The sequence below is a fragment of the Pan troglodytes genome, chromosome 14 (genome assembly GCF_028858775.2).
Source record: "Pan troglodytes isolate AG18354 chromosome 14, NHGRI_mPanTro3-v2.0_pri, whole genome shotgun sequence".
Taxonomy (NCBI): Eukaryota; Metazoa; Chordata; class Mammalia; order Primates; family Hominidae; genus Pan; species Pan troglodytes.
Genome location: NC_072412.2, coordinates 44,189,870 through 44,214,446, shown reverse-complemented (window position 1 = coordinate 44,214,446; position 24,577 = coordinate 44,189,870). Strand labels below are relative to the sequence as shown.

Sequence of the window (24,577 nt, the reverse complement as noted above, 5' to 3'; positions counted from 1 at the left end):
TCAGCCTCCCAAAGTGTTAGGATTACAGGTGTGAGCCACCGTGCCCAGACCAGCAAAACTATAAACTAATTAAAATGTGGCACACATCAGATGTCCAAAGATACAAAAATAATCCAGGTACATTGGTTTAGAAATATCATATAAATTGCTTGATAAAAATGGTCCAAATGTTACCAACTGTCAGAACAAGCTATTACTCTCATCTTATTCACAACTGGACTCTCCTTTTTTCGAGTATTAAGACAGAACCAAATTCAGGAAGAGCTGCATTCCAGGCTGCACGTCTTTTCCCTCCTCTCTGCCTCTCCCAATCTCTCCACCCACAGCCCTGTCTTCTGGAATGAGCAGCCACGCCATACAGATCTCCTAGTTCCTGGCCCGCGACACACAGCAAGCTGCTGCTGAGCTTCGGAAGATGTGGTAGGGAGGGGAGGTCCTCCCACACCACATTAGACACAATGCAGTATCTACTATCTGGCCTGTGTAGTATGCGTGGTTACGACAGCAGGATAACTCTTATTAACTACGTATTTTACATGCATTTGAACCTATGAGGTATTAATATCATCTCCTCAGATGAGGAAACAGAGAAAACAATTTACACAAAGTCACATAGCTAGTAAGTGATAGGGTAAGGACTAAACCTCAGGCTAATTCCCAGGTCCATACTCATAACCAGTATGCCACACTGCCTTTCTAAAATCTTAGTTGTTTTCATTTTTTACCCAAATATATGTTTTTTTAAACCACAGGTAACCTATAACCTATAACCTGTAAACCTACACACTTAGAGGTTAATCTGCCTCTAGGAATCAGTAGTTGATTCTACATTTAAAATATGTGAGTACAGTTTACCTGGTCTGCCCTACATCTTCTCTTAACAGCCCCAGACTTTCAAATGTTCCTTATAAGACATTAATTTTTTTTTCAGCTTTCTGGTGATCCTAGTCTCACTCCACTGAATGATCTTATTCATCCATGTCTCTCTTTAAGTGCAGCACTAAGAACTGAACATAATGTTTTCACTGTGAGCTGACTGGCAAAGTAAGGAGTAGGATTATCATTCCACTTCATTCTAAACAACAGACATCTATCAATGGAGCCTTTTGTTTATAGGCTCATAAATTTGATGACTCATATTAAGCTCAAAATCAACTAAAATCCTGATAACCTAGTCACGTGCACTGTAAGACATTCCCCACCCATCCTACACTTGTTTAACAGTGAATTTAGTTAATTCAGTAACAGCAATGAAAACTAAGTAAATTAGTAAAGTAAACAAGACAGCCTGGAGAATACAGCCAGGAGACCAACTAGGCAACAAGCTGTTTTCAAGCATTTTCATAGCAGTCTTAGGGTACTAATTACTATAAGTCTGTTCTCATCACTTAAAAGTATCTAGATCTTCTACAAGACTGATTATGTGTTACGTTAGGTAGAAAATCTGCTAGACCTGCTGCCTACATATAAAACATACAAACACACACAATTTGCTCCTTATTTGTCTCTGATATTGGCATAGGTAGAAACCACTAGATTCCCTTTTAAGAAATTCTGAGGGCCAGGCGTGGTGGCTCACGCCTGTAATCCTAGCACTTTGGGAGGCCAAGGCAGGCAGATCACTTGAGGTCAGGAGTTCAAGACCAGCCTGGCCAACATGGTGAAACCCTGTCTCTACTAAAAATAAAAAAAATTAGCCGGGCATGGTGGCAGGCGCCTATAATCCCAGCTACTCAGGAGGCTGAGGCACGAGAATTGCTTGAACTCAGGAGGCGGAGGTTGCAGTGAGCCGAGATCACGCCACTGCGCTCCAGCCTGGGCAACAGAGCCAGACTCCATCTCAAAAACAAAATGGTGGGCTTACTTTTTCTTCAACTGTGGTTGAGGAAACTGATTTGAATAAAATAATTTCAACTCACTTCTACTGAGGTTTTACTTTCAAAAGAATTCAAGACTAAAGTGAGAAAAACAAGGACTGTAAGTACTGGCCATGTACTCTAGGGAAGAGATCAAGATGCAACAAAGTAAACCAAAGCCTTAGAACTACATACAAGAGAGAACAACAAGGAAAGCAAAATCAGACTTCTGTGCTATGTTCTGAAGTTAGCAAAACTAAGCCTAAAGGGGTTAGAAAAATACCTTGCTCTGGTTAGTGGATTTAAAACATAACAATGTTTTAAAACTTTGTCCGTATTAAACACCCAAAATGATCTGTATGGAGAGTAATCTGGAGGCTTACATACCAAGCAGTTACCCATGGCCACCTCTAAAGCATGTGAATGTGGGAAAACAGAGACCTTTTCATTTTGTAAAAATTTTAAAGGAAAAAAAACAAGAAAGTAAGTATTACTTATACACTAAAACACACACCCACAGTATTTGTAAGGAACTTTGGTTGGATCCCTAGAGAAATCAAACAATGCCAGCTCATAAATCAGCCTAGTAATGCATAGAATAACTACCCACCGTCTTCACCCCTACCCCTACACACACATCTGCTAACACTTACGACAACTATATTATCAAAACCAGGACACCCTGGAGAGTGGAAAAGGGGGCACTATTAATAATTGCATAGGGAAACACATAAACTGGGAGGGTTCCAGGCAAACCTGGAGGTTTAGCCACCCTATGTGGATTAGCAACTATGTGGACCATCTGCTTTAAACTAAGAAAGAAAAAGACCTTGAGATTTTCTACCAAGCAAGGATTCATAAGGAAAAATTGCAGCATGCCCATTATTGCTTATTTAGCATGCTATCTTTAATATTTTACTTTAGTGATCAAAGTGGTACTTGAGATTTACATGGGTTTCTCTCAGCCTTGTTTCCTTTCACTCTTTTTCCTGTAATATTTTCCCCCTCCTCCCAAAAAGAGATACTATATTTCTGAACCAGGTATTTTCTTTACATAGAGGTTTTCAGGAATGTATTATTCATGGGACATGAATATTACATGGAAGGAGAACATTTGAGTTTACAAATATTTTAACAAATGCTAAGCTATTTAATGTTTTATAAACATCCTATGGGTTGGGAAGGCATTATTATCCACATTTTACAAACAAGAAGTGTAAGGCCCAAAGCCAAACAACTATCAACAGCCATTCAGGACTAGAAGCCAGGTCTTGAGCTGTATTGTGAAGGCACTCCACAATACCATGAGGTTCATCATCTAAGTACTCTCTCCTTTAGCCTGCCTTTCTTCAGTGACATACATTCCTGAGATTTTATCTTGGTTGTGGCTCCCATTTCAGTAAAACCTAATATAAAAAACTCTGAAGTTCATTACAGAACAGTAGCTAATTATGTGCATTACAAAGAACTTCACATTGAGGGAAAAAAACCCCGTACATTTCAATATTATTTTTCTCTTTCAATAAAAGTATGACAACTCATAAAAATGTGACACATCTACAACTTTCCAGGAATATGTTCATCTTATAAACTTAAATATACAAATAAATAACTATTTCCATATTATCTTAATGGATTCATATAAAAGCCCTGCAAAAAGGCAACTTTTAGGATAAGAAATCTAAAGTCAGAAGATTCAGTGACTTGTACAAAGTCTCACTCATAGTAAATGATTGAGTTAGAACTAGGACATGCTGGAGTTTTCTGACCAATAAAAGGCCAGAATACAAGCCTGACTCCACTATGAACATATACTCAATCATTCCTTGAGAAAACGAGATATTACAGTTGGCCCCCTATATCTGAGTGGTCAATATTCGTGGAGTCAACCAACTGCAGACTGAAAATATTTTAAACATCGGCTGGGCATGGTGGTTCATGCCTGTAACACCCACACTTTAGGGGCTGAGGAGGGAGGATCCCTTAAGCCCAGGAGTTTGAGACCAACCAAGGCAACACAGGGAGACTCTGCCTCTACGAAAAAAAAAAAAAAAAAATTAGCTGGGCATGGCAGTGCTTGCCTGTAGTCCTGGGAACAGAGTGAGACCCTGTTTCAAAAAAAAGAGAAAAACAAATAGTAACAACTATTTACATAGTTTTTACACTGTATTAGTTATAAGTAATCTAGAGATGCTTTAAAGTATACAGAAGGATGTGTGTAGGTTATACGTAAATACTGTGCCATTTTATATAAAGGACTTGAGCATGGTAGATTTTGGTATGGGAGATGGGGCATGCCAGACACCAATCTCCTGCAGGTACTGAGGGACAACTGTACTTGTCCCCACCTAACTTTAGAACACAGTGTCTACTATGCCAAGCATTGTTCTAGACAATGGAGATATAGTAATCATCAAGACAAAAATCCTGACCTGGTAGAGTTTATACTTTAGTAGGCGATATGAACAACACACAAACAAATATACAGTATGTCAGATGGGTATAGTAGAAGAATAAATAACAACACAAAAGAACAGTGAATAATAAGAGGGTAAGGGAGATAGAGCCTGCAGGGTGCTATTTTACATATGGTGGCCAGAAAATACCTCAATGAGCTGAAATTGTGAACAGAGACCGAAAAGAAATGTGGGAGTAAGGCATGGGGATTATCTAAAGGAAGAGTGTTCCAGAGAGAAAAAACAGAAGAATAGCAATTATTAAGTTTGAGATGCTTCTGAAACATCCGAGGACATCCGAGGACACAGTCCAAACATCAACAACACAGTCAGAATTACGAGCGTGGACAGAGAGAGAGGTGTGTAAATACATTTTTTGATTTTTACTTATTTTCAGCTGAAATGAACATTTATTGAGCCCATATTAAATGAGACACAGCTAAGAAATGCCCCTGCCCCATCCATGCACAATTCACATAACCCAACCCAGGATCAATGTCTTGCTGTTTCTCCTCAGCTGGGTACATCCTACATTTCACTAGTTTTCTACCATTATGCAATCTCCTATAGTGGAGTAACAGGCTTGTCTTAAAGCTCAGAATCTTCTTAGAAAGTAGTGGATAACAGAGTCACAGTCACAGCTAACTAAAAATTTGCTTTATTTAAACATGCGCTGAGATGGACTCATTGCTTCCTGTGACTCTGCTAAGCTTGTCTGTCACTCTAATGATGGGCTCTTTGGAATAAACAGCATTCATAATAATCTTCACTCGCGGCCGGGCACAGTGGCTACCGCCTGTAATCCCAGCACTTTAGGAGGCCAAAGCAGGTGGCTCACTTGAGGTCAGGAGTTCAAGACCAGCTTGGCCAACATGGCGAAACCCCGTCTCTACTAAAAATACAAAAATTAGTCAGGTATGCTGGCGCACATCTATAAGCCCAGCTACTCAGGAAGCTGAGGCAGGAGAATCGCTTGAACCCGGGAGGCAGAGGATACAGTGAGCTGAGATCACGCCACTGCACTCCAGCAAGGGCAACAGAGTGAGACATTGTCTCGAAAAATAATAATAATACTGATCTTCACTCACATCATAATCGTCACTCACAAGTTCTCTGAAATGGATTATAATCAGCTGTGGCCTCAGCAGCTTCTTCCACAAAGCTAGAGTTGGCTGACTCCACATCAGTAAAGAATTCCAGAGCCTGCGTGTTCTGTGGTTGGCTCTAGGTCCGTGGTCAAGTCTAGGTTAATGGTTAAATCTTGGTCTGTGGTTAACTCTAGATCAGCGGTCAATTCTAGTAGGTCAGTGGTTGATTCTGGGAGTAGTGTGGAGAAAGTCACAGCCAGGGCATGGAACACAAAGAAAATAAGGACCTTCCTGAGCATGGTGCCTCCACGGAGGGCAGAAGCATCCTGAACTGTATATTTAAATACCACCTGGTACTTAAAGCCATGAGACCAAATGAGAACACCCAGGAAGTGAAAAGAGAGAAAAGGAAAGAACTAAGGACTGAGTCCTGGGGTCACATAACATTTAGAGACAGAAGATGAGAAGGGGCTCAGCAAGAAACTAAGAAGGAACAGCCAATGAGGGGAGAGGAGAAGAGATGTGTCCTAGAGTAAAGTGGGAAAAAAAAAGTCTCAGGAAAAAAGTGATCAACTATGTCAAATTCCACCGAAGTTCAAGTAAGAGAGCTGCTAGTTGACTCTTGGATTTAGGAATGTGGACGTGGCCGATTATGAAAAGGAACATGTGCTCGCCTCAGCAGCATATACTAAAATTGGAACAATACAGAGAGGATGAGCATGGCCCCTGCACAAGGATGACATGCGAATTCGGAAGTATTCCATATTTTGAAATAAATAAATAAATAAATAAATAAGGAACACAAGTTTTTTTTGCAGCAGCTTCCATCAAAAGGTGGAGTCTGTTTTCCCATAACTGAATCTGGGCTTGGCCATGTGAGCTGCTTTGGTCAAAAGGACTTTAGCAAATGTGACACAAGCACAGGCTTTCAAAGTGCTTGTGCACTGGGGCTTCCTCTTTTCCTACTAGAACTCTTTCACCATCATGTGAATGAGCTTGCTAGAGATGAAATAAATAGCTGTTGCCCCTGCTGATGTCAACTCAACCACCACATACAAGTGAGGACATCCTTGCCAGGAAGGCCGCCCAGGCCAGCCCCAACCAGAATTGATCCATAGAATTATCAGCAAATAAAATGGCTTTTGTTCTAAGCCACTAAGTTTTGGGATGGTTTGTTATGAAGCAAAAGCTAATTGATAAAGAGGAAGATACCAGTAACAGACAAGAGCTGTTTCAATGGAATCATGGACATACGAATCTGAATGGAGTTGGTTAAGAATGAATGGATAGAAAGAATGGAACACAAGGCCTCCAGCTGACACTAGCTGAGCTTTAGAGGCTTTCCTTTCTAACAAGGCCATTTCCTCAACCAGAAAACTATATTGTTACACTGTTTTCTAGATACTCCCCACCCACTTCCAAAGCCCCTATAAGTAGGCCCAGTGGTACAGTGGCAAAGTCCTGCTGCAAGTACTTTCCTTGGTGCATCCAGTTATACCCAGCCTAAGCAAACCTGCTCAAGGAGGCAGACAGGATGGAGGGGTGAAAGAACTACATAATCTGCTGCTTCACCGCCATTAAGGTAAACCAATAAACTTGATATTATATTTATACCACCAGTCACTAGGAGTGTGGGTGTGGGGATATGTGTGTATGTGCAAGGATGTTTCCTTACAGGGCACCTAACCATCTCCTGACAAGCCTTGACATGCTCATTACTTGTCATTTTCCAAGTAAACTCTGATCAGAAATTATAATCACTTTTAAAAGCACTTATAAAAATTTCAAAAATAGCTTTTTAAAATGTCAAGAATATGTAAATAACTTACTTGGCAATCCGCAGTTTCCCAACTTCACCTCTTCCAGAGGCTTTAGCCCATTGCTGTGACAAATATTTAGGAACCTAAAACAAAGTAAAACACTAATAAGTCTATTTTAGATGCTAACATCTTTTCAAACATAAAATGATATATTGCTTCTATTTTTATTTTCTGCCTCTAATAAGGGATCATTATCAAGTTATCACTGTATGTTTTACACTATATAAAATACTAAGACACGTAAAAAATGATTTTAGCTCTCAAAGAACTTAATCGAGGTGGCAACACAAAACTAACATAGGTCAAATAACCTAACAATAATAAAGCACCAACTTATCTTCCCAAATAAGTCCAATTAAAGGTCACAGAAGAGAAAGGCTATCAGAAAAGGCTTCTCAGAAGAGAACAGCACTCACTATAGTAACAGCATTATTTAGAAACACCACTGGGCTTAAGATTATTTCAAAAGTCAAGTTTTATTATGTAGAAAATTGTAACTTTGACTACTGTGAAGAAGAGGCTGCTAATATAAAAGGATTATTAAACAGCATAGCTAACATTTATATAATCCTGCCTTCCTGACACTGTTGTAAGCACTTTATATAGATTGACACATTTAATCCTCACATCTCTATGGAACAGGTACTATTACCCCCATTTTACAGATGATGAATTTGAGGCACTCAGGGACTACACAATTTACTCAAGGTTATACAATTAGTAAAGATGGAGACAGGATTTGAACCCAGGCATTCTGCCTCCAGGGTCTGTGTTCTTAACCAATACACTATATTGTGTTGTAACTGGATACATGCAATAAGAAGGACTTTAATTCCCAAAAAGGAAAAGTGGATGATATATGCTGAATCCCTACTATATACCTTATCTCATTTCTTCTAAAAAGTAATTTGGACTCTGGAATCAGGGCATACCTTGAAAGTTATCCTATTATTAGGAGTAAATGAGATACACCCAGTATAAAGCATAATACCTTACACAAAGCAATTACTCAGTAAGTGTCAAGTGTCATTATTTTTTCATGACAAATTTGGAGTGACAGTCTAGCTGCCAAAGCTGAGAAGGAAAGAAATTCTACCTAGCAGTACTTCATGTGCAAAAAAACACGACTTGACCACTAGTCAAATAAATTGCAGTACCTTGGTACAGCAAAAATTCAGGAATAGAAGGGTGAAAAGAAGCCCCTGGTGGTATTTGTTCAATTATGTATGCACTCTTCACATTAAAAGTTACTGAACAGGGCTGGGCGCGGTGGCTAACGCCTGTAATCCCAGCACTTTGGAAGGCCGAGGCGGGCAGATCACGAGGTCAGGAGTTCAAGACCAGCCTGACCAACATGGTGAAACCCCACCTCTACTAAGAATACAAAAATTAGCCGGGCATGGTCGTGCGTGCCTGTAATCCCAGCTACTCAGGAGGCTGAGGCAGGAGACTTGCTTGAACCTGGGAGGCAGAGGTTGCAGTGAGCCAAGATTGCGCCAGAGCAATACTCCGTCTCGAAAAAATAAATAAAGTTACTGAACAACTACTAAATACTATGGGTTCATGGGGTGTGGTGGCTTGCTCCTATAATCCCAGCACTTTGGGAGGCCAAGGCGGGCAGATCACTTGAGGTCAGGAGTTCTAGACCAGCCTGGCCATCATGGCGGAATCCTGTCTCTACTAAAAATACAAAAATTAGCTGGGCGCAGTGGCACATGCCTGTGGTCCCAGCTACTTGGAAGACTAAGGCACGAGAATTGCTTGAACCCAGGAGGTGGAGGTTGCAGTGAGCTGAGACTACACCACTGCACTCCAGCCTGGGTGACAGAGAGAGACTCTTGTGTCAAAAAAAAAAAAAAAAAAAAGTTAGACAATATACTAGAGTCCAGTCAGGTACCATGCTAAACATCCATTATCCTGTTTCATCCTCCCAATCGCCCTGCAAAATCACATTCTCCTCATCCTACAGATGAGAAAACTGAGGTTCAGAGGGTTGAAATAACTCAAGAAGCCAGGATCAGATTCAAGACTCAACTCCAGACTGGTCTTCTGCTCTCTTCACTAGACCATACTACCTCTCACAAGGGTATACATGCTAAAGAAGAGTATGTAATAGATCTAAGGGAAAGAGGATTTTGAAGATTCCATATCTCAACAAAACTTCCACTACACTGTACTCCATTCATCCAAACAAGCTTAGAGGATTTGGCAAACTCCTTACGATGACTGTATCTACCCATTCGGTCTCCTTTAATTACAGGTGACAGAAAACCCACTTAAAGAGGATTTCATGTGCCAAATAACAAAAAATTCCAGAGGTAGCTTTAAGGTGGCTTCATTAAGGGCTCAAATGATGCCCTCAGGACTCTTTCACTATTTCTTATCTATCCCTCCCCCATGTTAACTCAGTTATTTGGCAGACCCCCACCTCAGGCAGCAAGATGGCAGAGGCAGCTCCCGAAGAGCATAAGTCTTCTTCCCAGAAGTCCCTAGCGAAAATTTGTCTTTCATGAAGCTGACAAGGGTGTGTGCCCTTTCTTGGACCTATCACTGTGCCCAGAGATGAGATACTTCACTGGCCAGCCTGAGTCAATGACATCTTTGCGGAAGGGTAGTCAATACCATTAAAATCACACAGATTGAAAAGGGGAAACAGTGGTTTCCACAAGCACAATCAAGATTCTGCAACAATGTCAAAGTAAATGGATACTGGTTAAAGAAGCAAATGTCCACAACATTATCTGCTGGATATCCTATGAACTTCTCATTCTCAACAACAGTATCCCCTTCATAATCTGTATTTCCAGCAACCATCCTAAGCACCATCTCCTAAATTCCTAGCTCTCTCCTTAGTACTTTTGTGGCGGAATCAGGAGGACCAGAGAGAGACCATGGGGTGTATACAGGAGGATATCTTTAATGAGTGCACTCAGACCCAGCGGACTTAACATCCAAAGACTGGGCCCAGAACAAAGACAGCACTTGACTTTTATACACACTTTAAAAAGGGGTGGGCTAGCTTGAAGCAGGCTTACAGTGGCACGAATGCAAGGATACAGAGGCAGGACAAAGACAGTTAATCAAATTGTAACAGGTTCATAACTCAGGATTACACATGACCATTGCCATGCAGCCCAGATGTCCATTACCTAGGTTTGCCTAGTGCCTAGCATGGCTTATTCCACGGCCTTCACTATGGCACCCAGGTGGCCTGCTCAGACGGTTTATGACCACTCCACTACTTAGATAAAACAGAATACTTGAAGTCACCAGTTACAGAGAATGGAATTTATAAACTCATACCATAAAACAAATGAAAATTTGTTTTTCTTCTCCCTATGTTGAGGGAGTGCTGGGAGAGTCTCCAGAGCACATTCCTTTGTGTCCTGGCTTCTTAGATAGATAGCATTATCAAGACTTTCCCTGGGTCTGGGCTGTGCCCGTTGCTGCCTCTGGGACAAGTCAGCCTAATATAGGAAAGCTTATTTCTCTTTTTAATTTTATTTTTCTTTCTTTAATTTCCCACCTCACTTTGACTCCCAACAATTCTTCTAACCCTCAATTTGCTGACTCTAATTAACATCTTCTCACTGTCCCCCATCTGCTATGTCCTCATTTCTCTCTTTAATGAAACTAGATTCCATGGTCCATCATTATAATCATTCCCTTGCCCCATCTTCCTCTGTCATACTAGCGTGGCAAAACCTTAATCCTGATTAAAGCCAATCTCTACTTCTCTTTATTAATTTATAATTTATCTGTGGTTTTATTTTATTGTGTTATTCCTCTTCTCTGCCACACTTGCACCTGAGCAGCTGAAGGAAAGCTCTCGATCATGCTAGCTGGTCTCACATTAAATACATGGCTACAAACATCAAGTGAGCCCTTAGTGACACCTGGCAACTTAACTACATCTCCCTAGTCAATTCGGTCCCTCACTCCTGATTATTCAAATGTTCTCTTTTCACTTCTCGAACCTAGAACACCTCTTCCTTCCTCCTCCCTCTGTGCTGACCTGACTTCCTCTTCCACCGAGAAAAAGCAAACCATCAAATCTAAACTTCTACATCTACCACCTAGCCACAATTGGATACTTTTACTTGCTTTACCCTCCTTAAACAATGGATAAACTATGGCCAATCCCTCCACTTGTGCACTGAATTTCTTTCCCTGTTATGTAACCAAGGACATCTTTCCTTCAAGTACACCCTTAGTATCTGTGACTCAGGGCAAAAGTAATGGGACTTCGCTTCTGTAATTAGGTTACATAAGATTATAACTTCTGTCTTCTCTCATTGCTTTCTCAGTGTGCACACTCTGATTTAGAAATCTGCCATATTGAAGAGGCCGATGTGGCAAAAACAAAACTAACCAAAAAACAAAAAAAAAACACTAATGACAAGCTTTAGCCAAGAGTCAGCTAGGAACTTGGACTCTTAAGTCCAACAACCCTGGAGGAACTGAATTCTACCAACCACGTAAGCTTGGAAACAATATTTCCCCAGTCAAAACTTCAGATGAGAATCCAACCCTGGCTGATACCTTGACTATCGCCGGTGAGAGACTTTGAAGCAAAGGAGCCAACTAAGCCATGCCAGGAGTCCCAGCCCACAGAAGCTGTGAAATAATAAATGCATGTTGTTTTAAACTACTAAGTCCATGGTAATAGGTTATATACCAATAGATAATTAATACATTAAGCAACAAGCACTCTTCTAAATGCTGTAAATGTATTAATCATCTACTTCTCACACAATCCTATTAGTGTCTTCATTTTACAGATGAGGAAACTAAGGCACAGGGAGGCTTATAAATTTGCTCAAGAGCATGCACCTTGGAAAGGGCAGACTTAATAATCCTTCCCACCCAGTGTCTGATTTCTCTACCTTTTCTTTCTCTCTCTCTTTTTTTTTTTTTTTTTTTTGAGACAGGGTCTCATTCTGTCACCCAGGGTGGATTTACAATTTTGGCTCACTGCAACCTCCACTTCCTGGGCTCCAACGATACTCCCACCTCAGCCTCCCAAGTAGCTGAACTACAGGTGTGCACCACCATGCCCAGCTAAGTTTTGTATTTTTTGTGGAGATGAAGTCTCACCACATTGCCCAGCCTGGTCTCAAACTTCTGGACTCATGGGATCATCCCACCTCAGACTCCCAAGGTGCTGGGATTACAGGCATGAGCCACCGTGCCTGGTCCTCTGCCTCTCTTTATGGCAAAACTCCTTGAGAGAGTTCTCTATGTCAGCTGTCTACACTTACTCCTCTGCCACTTTGTTTTGAACTTACTCTAGACAGCCTCTCCTCCCTACCACTCCACTGAAACTGATCACAGGGTTATTAGGATCTCCAAATTACCAAGTCAATGTTTAGTCCCCATCTCTCATACTTATCAACAATATCTGAGAACTAATTATTTCCTTTTCCTTCAAATACTTTATTCACTTGGCATCTGAGTAATCACACTCTCTCGATTTCTCCCTCTACTTCTCTGGACTCTCCTTTTTGGTCTCCACATCTAGATTCTCATCTTTCTGGCCCCTTAACTTCAGTGGGCACTGGATTCAGTCCTTGGATCCCCCCTCTTCTCTCTATACTCTTTTTTTTTTTTTTTCTGAGACTGAGTTTCACTCTTGTTGCCCAGGCTGGAGTGCAATGGAGCGATCTCGGCTCACCACAACCTCTGCCTTCCGGGTTCAAGCGATTCTCCTGCCTCAGCTAATTTTGTATTTTTAGCAGAGACGGGGTTTCTCCATGTTGGTCAGGCTGGTCTCAAACTCCTGACCTCAGGTGATCCGCCCACCTCAGCCTCCCAAAGTGCTGGGATTACAGGCATAGGCCACCGCGCCCGGCCCTGTATACTCTCAATCTTAAGTAACTTCATCCAGTCTCGTGGCTTTAAATACCATCTGTATGACAACTCTGAAACTTACAACAAGCTCAGGTTCTCCCCTGAAGTCTCAATTTATATATCCAACTGCCTACTCAAACTCTCCATCTTAATATTCAGTAAGCATTTCGAACTTAAAATCTCCATACTAGAACTAATTTCTCCCTCATAAACCTTGCTCCTGCTGCAATTTTCCGTATCTTAATAAAAGGCAACTCCATTCTTCCAAGCACTCAGGCTGAAACCTTGGAGTCATCCTGAATATTTTTTTCTTATACCCCAAATCCAATCAACTGATACATCCTGTCAACATCTTCAGATTATATCCAACTCCAGACTTTTCTCACCAACTCGAGTTACTACCCTAGCCCAAGCCACCATCATCTCTTGAATAATTATTGTTTTAACAGCCTCCTGATTTCCTTGCTTCCACTTTTGCCCATGTACAGTTTATTCTCAATAAAGCAGCCAGAATGGTCATCTTAAAACCTAAGTCAGATGATACTGTTCTGCTCAAAACATTTCCATTTATTTAACAGACATCTACATAGTGCTTACTATGTTTACCAGACACTTTTCTAAACACTTTACAAATATTACTCCATTTAATCCTTATAACAGCCCTATCATCATTCGATTTTGCAACTGCAGAAACTGAAGCACCAAAAAGCTATTATTTGCCCAAAGTCTCACAATCACTAGCGGTGAAACTAGGATTCTAACCTAAGCAGTCGACTCCATAGTCCACGATTTTAGTCACCATGCCATGCTGCCTCTCCATGGCTACTAGCTTCCCATCTCACTCAGAAGAAAACTCCTATAATGTCTTAGGTGACCCAGTTCCCTGGATGATCCTATCCCATATCTTCAACTCCTACTCTCCCTCTCACCTTACTCAAACCACACAGACCTGTGAACATTTGCGGTGACGTCCCATCTAAAGACGCATTTGCTGTTATTTCTGTCCGAACACTCTTCCCATGGGTATCTGCAAGGGCAAGCCCATAAATTCTTTACGTCTCTGCTTAAAGACCATCTTATCAGTGAGGTCCCTTCCTGCCCTATTTAAAATAGCATCACCAGTTACTTTATAGATCCTTGACCTTGTTTTATTTTTCTTCAGAGCACTTATCATCTGCTTTAAATGTATTTGTTTATCGTCTATTCTCCCTCCTTATTAGAACGTAATCTAATTAGAACGTATCTGAACAGGCAGATATTGTAATTTTGTTTACTGTCATATCTCTAGCATCCAGAATAGAAGAATAGTTATCATTTTAATGACTGGATATTGAAGAAACACTAATGTAACGGCAATGATGGTCAATACTGGAATATACCTAGGATATATAATTTACTACACTTCATTTCATTCTCAGAGGGAAGTCTCAGTTCAGAGATCCACCTTAAAATAAGGGGGAAGGGCTGGGCATGGTGGCTCACGCCTGTAATCCCAGCACTTTGGGAGGCTGAGGTGGGTGGATCATTTGAGCACAGGAGTTCGAGACCAGCCTGGGCAACATTGCAAAACCCCAACTCTACAAAAAATACAAAAATTAGCCAGGCATGGTGGTGTGTGCCTGTGGTCCCAGCTACTCGAGAGGCTGAGGTGGGAGGATCACTTAAGCCCAGGGAGGTCGAGGCTGCAGCGAACCATGATCGTGCCACTGCACTCCAGCCTGGGTGACAGTGTAAGACTCTGTCATAAATAAATAGGAAGAGGACAAAATGCAAATAGTAGAGTAGGACATTTTCTAACCTACTACTTTGCCCTAACTGCTATACCCTGAAATGCTCTTAAAGAGAACACAAGAATGTTTGGAAGCTTTGGAACTCTTAAATGAGATCATACTTCTTCAACATATTAACCAGATCAGGATTTTCTGTGATCAAACTACTGGAGACTACAATTTAGGCCTTCAAACAAGAAAGCACTTCAAGGGAAAGTAACTATATAACATACATTAAGGCAAATTTAAGAATCAAATTCAGTACTACAAATTATACCTAATACAAGCAATTGCCAACTTAAAAACATTGTGTCGGGCATGGTGGCTCACACCTATAATCTCAGCACTTTGGGAGGCTGAAGAGGAAGGATCACTTGAGCCAGGAGTTCGAGACCACCCTGGGCAACTTACAGGGACCCCCATCTCTACAAAAAATTTAAAAATTATCTAGGCATATTAGTGCACACTTGTGATCCAAGGTACTTGGGAGGTTGAGGCAGAAGGATCGTTTGAGCCCAGGAGTTGGAGGCTACAGTGAGTCATGATCACATGCCACTGCACTCCAGCCTGGGTGACAGAGCGAGACTCTTTCTCAAAAAATAAAATAAAATAAAATAAATTTTATTTTTTTGAGACGGAGTCTCACTGTGTCACCCAGGCTGGAGTGCAATGGCACGATCTTGACTCACTGCAACCTCCACCCCCCAGGTGCAAGCGATTCTCCTGCCTCAGCCTCCCGAGTAGTTGGGATTATAGACGCCCGCCACCACGCCTAGCTAATTTTTGTATTTTTAGTAGAGATGCGGTTTCACCATATTGGTCAGGCTGGTCTCGAACTCCTGACCTCGTGATCCGCCTGCCTCGGCCTCCCAAAGTGCTGCAATTACAGGCGTGAGCCACTGTGCCCGGCCGCAAAAATAATTTTTTAAAAAGGCCAGGGGGGAGGCCGGGCACAGTGGCTCACACCTGTAATCCCAGCACTTTGGAAGGCTGAGGCAGACGGATCACGAGGTCAGGAGATCAAGACCATCCTAGCTAACATGGTGAAACCCCATCTCTACTAAAAATACAAAAAATTAGCCGGGCATGGTGGCGGGCACCTGTAGTCTCAGCTACTCGGGAGGCTGAGGCAGAAGAATGGCGTGAATCCGGGAGGCGGAGCTTGCAGTGAGTCGAGATCGCGCCACTGCACTCCGGCCTGGGTGACAGAGCAAGACCCGTCTCAGAAAAAAAGAAAGAAAAAAAAAAAAAAAAAAAGGCCAGGGGTGCCAGGCACAGTGGCTCATGCCTGTAATCCTAGCACTTTGGGAGGCTGAGGCAGGCAGATCACAAGGTCAGGAGTTCGAGTCCAGCCTGGCCAACATGGCGAAACCCCGTCTCTACCAAAAATACAAAAATTAGCTGGGCGTGGTGGCGGGCGCCTGTAATCCCAGCTACTCGGGAGACTGAGACAGGAGAATCACTTGAACCCAGGAGGCAGAGGTTGTAGTGAGCCAAGATCGTGCTACTGCACGCCCAGCCTGGGCGACAAGAGCAAGATTCCGTCTCCAAAAAAAAAACAAAGCCAGGGGTGGTGGCTCATGCCATAATCCCAACACTCTAGCACTTTGGAAGGCCAACGTGGGTAGATTGCTTGAGTCCAGGAATTTGAGATCAGCCTGGGCAACATGGTGAAACCCTGTCTCTACAAAAAAAAAAAAAAAAAAAAAATTAGTTGGGCGTGGTGACACATGCCTATAGTCCCAGCTACTCAGGAGGCTGAGGCAGGAGGATCACTGCAGCCCAGGAGGCAGAGGTTGCAGTGAGCCGAATTCACAGCACTTCATTCCAGCCTGGGAGACAGAGTGAGACCCTGTCTCAAAAAGAAAGACCAAAAAAAAAAAAGCAGATTGTGCTCCATAAGTTAATGGACAAAAACAAGTTTGCAGCTCATATTGCACTGTCTTCATTATTATAATAAAATTGTAGATTCCCAGGTAAGCCCACCAGCTTATTTAATTCAAAGGTTCCTAAAATACTATACCTTTGCAATAAAAAATAATAATAATAGCACATTAATTATATATAACTCTCTACACCACGAACTTACAGAAATTGGCTTCCCAGAAGTCCCGGCCTATTAAGTCTGAAAAGAGGGAGGGAGAGGAAGAAAAAAATGACAGTATATATGGTTTCAAGGCTCCAAAACACCATTATCAACATATCACTTACGAGGTATCTGTGTTATTTCCACTATCTCACTCATTACTGAAAATCAGATGGAGACAAGGTAATAAGTACAACAGGGTATGGTTGCTTAGATTTCCCAATACCAGAGAAAGTGACAGAAAATAACTCACTACAGCATTATTTCGTCAAGGAAACCTCCCTTGACTTCCTAGACCAGGACAAGTCCCTTGCTATTCACATGCACAGAAACAATATTCCTTGCTTCAGTGTCCTTCTCTGAAAATAATTGTTTTCGTTAAGACCAATATTTGACTGATGTCTGTCTCCTATACTGGGCTATAAGTCGTAGTTTACACAGTACATACCATGTCCGTTTTGTTCACTGTAACATACTTAGAGCCTAGCAATCACTGAAAGCTTGTGGGATGAATCAATCTGCCCACCCATTCACTCAAACTGGGCAGCATAAGAAAGTGGTTCTTGTCGCTGGGCACAGTGGCTTACGCCTGTAATCCCAGCACTTTGGGAGGCCAAGGCAGGGGGATCACGAGGTCAGGAGTTTGAGACCATCCTGGCTAACGTGGTGAAACCCCGTCTCTACTAAAAATACAAAAATTAGCCAGGAGTGGTGGTGCACGCCTGTAATCCCAGCTACTCAGGAGGCTGAGGCAGGAGAATCGCTTGAAGCCGGGAGGCGGAGCTTGCAGTGAGCCAAGATCACACCACTGCACTCCAGACTGGGCAACAGAACGAAACTCCATCTCAAAAAAAAAAAAAAATCGTTCTTCCCTTTGAAGCCAAGGTGCTTCTTTGCCAACTTTGCTTCATCAAATATCTAGTTCCCCAACTGCTAGCCTCTAAAGCCCTGTTTCTCCCAGAAAATTAAAAGCACTGAAGTGGACATCATGATGTGACACCCAGATTCCCCCTTCAGCACTGAGGGCATTATTCCCACAGCTGCTGAGAGTGTGGCCAGCAGACAGCCCTCAGCTATTAGGCCTCTTTGAAATTGCCTCCACTAAAGAAAGACCCCTTGCTCAAGGTCATGCCCACTTACTGGGGCAAACCATATCCACTGACTGGCTGGGACAGGAGGACAGCTCTGGAGGGCTCCCTGTGGAATCATCCTGGCTTTTCACCGAGACTGCCTTACATGCTCTACCCAATCTTGCTTAAATCCTTTTCCTTCCATACGTGCTGATCCCAAGAGTACTCGCTAATAAATCCCTGTCTCCATCTCAAAATCAGCTGCTCAGGGAACCCAATCTATGACATGCAGCATTTATTCCCATGTTTCCTTGAACTTCAAGATACAGAACTGACAAGACCAAAGACATAAAAATGAAGTCCCCACCTCACCTCTGAATCTCTAGGGAGATAACCCATTAAAGAGACACAAAGGGGGCTGGGCACAGTGGCTCACACCGGTAATCCCAGTACTTTGGAAGGCCGAGACGGGCAGATCACGAACGAGGTCAAGAGATTGAGACCATCCTGGCCAACACAGTGAAACCCCGTCTCTACTAAAAATACAAAAATTAGCTGGGTGTGGTGGCCCGCGCCTGTAGCCCCAGCTACTCGGGAGGCTGAGGCAGGAGAATCGCTTGAACCTGGAAGGTGGAGGTTGCAGTGAGCCAAGATTGCGCCACTGCACTCCAGCCTGGCAAAAGAGCGACACTCCGTCTCAAAAAAACAAAAACAAAAACAAAAAAAAAACAGGGAGACGCAAAGGGGAAAAAAAATTTCTATGGCAAAGCTTTTAGCCTAACAAATTTGAATCACTATTTCCATGCTTAGGCAAGATAATTAACCTCCCTAACCTTAAATTTTATCATCTGAAAAATACAGATAATTAGTACCTACTTTACAGGTTTGCTTTGCAAAATACTCGCTACACAAGAAATGTTAAGTTCCTTTTTCTCCTACTATCTGCAAGGCTTTAGGGTATCACCCATTCCAGTTTCATCTCTCCCTTGTATATAACTTTCTCTTTGGCCACCAATGTCCAAGCGCCTGCCTGTCTGTGAAAAAATGAAAGCTAGCCGGGAAGGGTGGCTCACACCTATAATCCCAGCACTTTGGGAGGCCAAGGTGGGTGGATCACTTGAAATCAGGAGTTCAAGACCACCTTGGCCAACATGGTGAAACCCTGTCTTGGCTGGGCACAGTGGCTCATGCCTGTAATCCCAGCACTTTGGGAGGCCAAGGCAGGCAGATCACGAGGTCAGCTGTTCAAGACCATCCTGGCCAACATGGTGAAACCCCATCTCTACTAAAGATACAAAAAATTAGGTGGGTGTGGTGGCACACACCTGTAATCCCAGCTATTCGGGAGGCTGAGGCAGGAGAATAGCTTGAACCCAGGAGGCAAAGGTTACAGTGCGCTGAGATTGTGCCATTGCACACCAGCCTGGGTGACCGGGTGAGACTCCATCTCAAAAACAAAAACAAACAAACAAACAAAAATAAACCCCATCTCTACTAAAAATACAAAAATTAGCTGGGCATGGTGGTCAGGCTGGTCTCCAACTCCCAACCTCAGGTGATCCACCCGCCTCGGCCTCCCAAAGTGCTGCGATTACAGGCATGAGCCACCATGCCTGGCCGCAAAAATAATTTTTTAAAAAGGCCAGTGGGGAGGCCGGGTGCAGTGGCTCACGCCTGTAATCCCAGTACTTTGGGAGGCAGAGGCGGGTGGATCACGAGGTCAGGAGATCGAGACCATCCTAGCTAACACGGTGAAACCCCGTCTCTACTAAAAATACAAAAAATTAGCCGGGTGTGGTAGCAGGCACCTATAGTCCCAGCTACTCAGGAGGCTGAGGCAGGAGAATCGCTTGAACCCACGAGGTGGAGCTTGCAGTGAGCCGAGATCGCGCCACCTTAGATGCTGGGGCTGGCATTGCCCTCAACGACCACTTTGTCAAGTTCATTTCCTGGTAAGACAATGAATTTGGCTACAGCAACAGGGTGGGGGACCTCATGGCCCACATGGCCTCTAAGGAGTAAGACCCCTGGACCACCAGCCCCAGCGACAGAACAAGAGGAAGAGAGAGACCCTCAATGCTGGGGAGTCCCTGCCATACTCAGTCCCCAACCACACTAAGACTCTCCCCTCCTCACAGCTTCCATGCAGACCCCCTGAAGAGGGAGGGGCCTGGGGAGCCCTGCCTTGTCATGTGCCATCAATAAAGTCCCCTGTGCTCAGCCAAAAAAAAAAAAAAAAAAATCCAAAATTCCAGAAATAGCACTTCATTAGGCCAGAACAGTACAGGTCCTGGATATTTTGTTATTTTGGTAAACAATCTACTACTATATTTGTTTTTCCCTAAACACACTATTTATCCCCAGTCCTGCCCGTAGGTTTTGGTTGTTTTTTTTTTTTTTTCTTTTTAGATAGGGTTTCACTCTGTAGCCCAGCCTGGAGTACAAGGGGTGTGATCTCAGCTCACTGCAGCCTCAACCTCCTAGGCTCAAGTGATCCTCCCACCTCAGCCTCTCAAGTAGCTGGGACTACAAGCATACACCACCACGCCCAGCTAACTTTTTATAGTTTTTGTAGATAAAGGGTTTTGCTATATTGCCCAGGCTGGTCTCAAATTCCTGGGCTCAAGCAATTCGCCCACCTTGTCCTCCCAAAGTGCTGGGATTACAGACATCAGCCACTGCACCCGGCCTGCCATAAGCTCTTCTTGAAAGCTTCTTTGGAGGTTCTAGCAGGGGAGTACAACCATACATATACCCTTGACCGAAGACCAGTCCTCCTCTATCCGGATGGTCATCCTCTTTGGTCAAGCGTGCAGCTTCGGGAGGGACATACATGGAGCAGTGTGGGAGGAAGGAGATACCCGCCTAGCCAGCCAGATTAGCCAAATCAACCCTAGTGATCAATGGGGTGACAGATGTCCCAGACAGATCACACTCACATCCATTTTTTTTTTTTTTGAGACAGGGTGTCACTCTGTCGCCCAGGCAGGAGTGCATGCAGTGGCACAATCTTGACTCACTGCAACCTCCAAATAGGCTTTTCTTAAACGTCACCTTCTTTATGATGTCTTCCCAGTTCTGATGAAGCACTAATTTTTTTCCCGCTCAAAACTCTCAGAGATCTGGTATGTATAGTTCTTACTGTATTTACACAGTTCTATACCTGTCTAGTGATGGAATTAAATATGTACAAGATGATCTATAAACCCTGAGATATCCTAGGAAGAAACATTATTTAGCAACAAAGATCAGAACTCAAGGTATTATTTTTAATAGGAAAATTAATGTAAGGAGAAAAAACTTGAAATCAATATGTACTTCAATTCAAATTCTGATTAGACGAGAATGAAGATACACTTTCTAAGCAACAAATTACACTTTTAAAAAAATTTATTTATTTTTTTGAGAAGGAATTTTTGCTCTGTTGCCCAGGCTGGAGTGCAACGGAGCAATCTCGGCTCACTGCAACCTCCGTCTCCCGGTTTCAAGTGATTCTTCGCCTCAGCCTCCCAAGTAGCTGGGACTACAGGCACACACCACCATGACTGGCTAATTTTTGTATTTTTAGTAGAGATGGGGTTTCACCATATTGGCCAGGCTGGTCTCGAACTCTTGACCTCATGATCCACCCACCTCGGCCTCCCAAAGTGCTGAGATTACAGGCGTGAGCCACCATGCCCAGCCCGATCCTGTGATAATTTTCTAATTGTGACTCTGGTTACCCTCCCCTCTAATTCGTACTGCACACTGCCATTTTTTTTTTCCTGAATAAATATCTGGCATCTCTACCTCACTCAAATCCTCCAAAAAGTTCGTTACTTCCTTGTAAACTAAAGTTAGAATATCTCCGTTTCATGATATGACAATCTGAGTATATGGTCCCAATCTTCATCTACACAGATCTTCTGCTCTAGGTTCTCTCTGTTTTCCACAACACGCCATGCTGATTATATATTTTGAGTCTTGCATTTCTGTTCCATTCCCCATGGTATACACTGTGTCCACCCATCCAAATCCTGTAAGACAAACATTGAGCATTTACCATGCTCCTAGGACAATGGCACCATCTCAAGTCACACCATTTTTTCAAGCTTTTTCCTTCAGTCCGTAAGGGCAATCTCCTCCTTAGTGACTCTCCCCTAAGTAACATGCTGCTGGAGAGAGAAATGCCTATTTAATCCATCCTTTTAAGTCACACTGAGTTTGGAAATAAGTCAAATGAGTGCCACAGACTAAGGCCCTAGGGCTGAAGAATGAGAGATCATGCATTTATTCATCATCTATTTGTTGAGTAATTACCATGCGCCAAACACTATTCTGGTTATGACAGGCAAAGATCCTGTTCTCATGGAATGTGATTTTGTGTGTTGGAAAGACAGAGGTAACCAACTTTGAACATATGAACACAAAATCACTCTACACTGTGAAAAGTGCTTTGAAGAATGTAATACACATCTGTCGTGTTAGCAAATGATCATAAGGGGGCTGTTTTAGGAAGGCCGACAAGAAAGACCTCTTAGATTTAATTGACGAGAACTCAGCCATGTGATAAAACAGTTAAAGCATTAAGAAACCAAAAGTCCTTACATTTTAAGTTTCAACGACTTTCAGGATCACATTTTGAATATGCTTAAGTATTATGAAACTCCCCTAGGAGAAAACACTCCCCAATATGAAACAATAAAGCACAAATAGTGCTTACTGTGAGCTAACCAAAATTGCTGTCTTCACATAAAACGTTTATTGACGGCCAGTTTCACGAGACCCAAATGTGCTCTAAAAGAATACTCCAGTCCAGTGACCTCTCCTTCTGTGAGTTTGGGGCTCTCTCGCCTCTTTTGAGAGCTTCATTAAGGACCATCAACCTAAGAGAACACTTTTAAGAGTAGGCAGGGACCAGTCCTACTTTCTGGCCGAGAAAACTGTACAGAAAGTAGACATTCAACTACCTCACGCAGACTCATGGCTAAAACCAGTTTCACCAAGGGAAGATACAAGGAATTCTTCAGTCTGGGATAAAATGCACCGTCCAAATCTGGGGACACCAAGACAAGATTCCAGGAAAGCCGTGAGAAAGAAATCTAGTCCAGGCAGATTCAGAGTAGTAACTGGCTGAAAGACACTTTGCGTCCCTAAACTAATTCCTCGTCTGCAAACAGATACAACGACTCCTGCCTCTCAAAATGTGTGAAGCTCTAACGAGATAGCCGTAAAAGAACTTTAAGAGGCGCACGGAGCGGGATAGGCTCAAGTTACTTAAACTATACTTGTGTTAGGAGAAGCGCAAGTGGGAGACTCGCGAACATTACCTTGACTAGCCACACTCCTGTGTTCTGTTTGGCGCCGGTCAAGTCGAGTTCCCCGCGCTCGGCCATGGGTCTGCAGCCGGTGGAGGCGTGCGGGATGCAGCAGCGACCCCAGGAGCCGCAGGGCTGAGGAGCGGGCGTCCGGAACAAAGGACAAGCCGCGCTGAGAGGCGAAGAGCCGGCGTTCCTTACCTGCCAGAACACTGGGAACCGAAGAAAAGAGGAACACGCCGCCAGGAGCCGGGACTGCGCCTGCGCACTGCTACGTCAGTACGGCGCGCTGTTGCAGACAAACTTTCTGTTTCGGAAATTTCTTGAGTGGGCGTGGCTGTCTGCGTTGTCTGCATCTGAGGGATTAAAACGTAGGGTGGGATGAGCTAAAACGTTAGCAATGTTTTTAAAGACATGGTCAGCATAACTGAAGAAAAAGATTATCAGAACGGAAAAATGGGGTTCAAAGAGACGAAAGGTGTCAGAACATGTCCAACCCTAGCCAAAGAGAGAGAGACAATATTTGAAGAACAGGGTCAGGGTAGTAAATTGGCGTCCCTGGCCAACGTCATTAGCACAAATGGGCACTGGGATCAAACTTAGTAGCCTTGGGTATATTGAAAACATGCCGTTTCTAGACCTGGAAAAAAAAAAGCCGTGTTTCAGCTCAGAGGCTACCCGAGCTGTTCTGATTAAGCAAGCGGAGCACCTCAGTTTCCAAAACCCGGAGGTCTGTAACGAAACGAACAAGTAAGAGACAAACCTGATCGTTTCCTCCCCTGCTTAAACAGTTTTCTCTTTCTCTTATTGCCTCTAGAATAAAGTTCAATCCTCCTGCTTCAACTGGGCCCTCTCAATTTCATCTCTTTGCACCTCCCACCATCACTCCGCCATGCACCAAACCACACCAAACCCAGCAGACTTCCCTGAACACGTCAGAATCTTCGTCGGTCATTTCAGAGCCTCTGCACACTGGATTCCCTTCCCTTGGAAGCCCTATTTCACCCCTGCCCTCACTCTCACCCCTGTCCTCTGGTTGGCAAACTCCTACTTATGGTTCAAGACCAATGAAAATGTCACTTCCTATGAGATCTTTTATCAACTTCCCCAGAAGAAATTAGTTTTTCTTCACATCACAGTGTGATACTTAGCACTCTGCACTATAATATGTATGTTTACATATCTGCCTTTGCTTTCCAGACAATGAACTCCTCCTAGGCGGAAAGAGCTTTATTGAGGTATAATTGACAAATTAAAAATAGTGCTTTATTCATTTTATATCCAC

At 43.1% G+C, this 24,577-nt stretch overlaps 1 protein-coding gene and 1 non-coding gene across 2 annotated transcripts in view; one reads left to right on the top strand and one right to left on the bottom strand.

Annotated features, from left to right (window-relative positions):
- Nucleotides 1–23,578, bottom strand: part of GTF2F2 (general transcription factor IIF subunit 2) — a 163,475-nt gene extending 139,897 nt beyond the window's left edge. The window contains exons 1-2 of the mRNA XM_001154142.7: nucleotides 23,305–23,578; nucleotides 7,230–7,303 (exon numbers count right to left, since the gene is read on the bottom strand). Of these exons, the coding sequence (XP_001154142.1) occupies nucleotides 7,230–7,303; nucleotides 23,305–23,370 (140 nt within the window). The 5' untranslated portion in view covers nucleotides 23,371–23,578. The remainder of the gene's footprint in view (nucleotides 1–7,229; nucleotides 7,304–23,304) is intronic.
- LOC112205321 (U6 spliceosomal RNA) lies at nucleotides 6,069–6,170 on the top strand. The gene has a single exon (XR_002939216.1). It is a non-coding gene; the product is annotated as a U6 spliceosomal RNA (small nuclear RNA).
- Nucleotides 23,579–24,577: the final 999 nt, after the last annotated feature.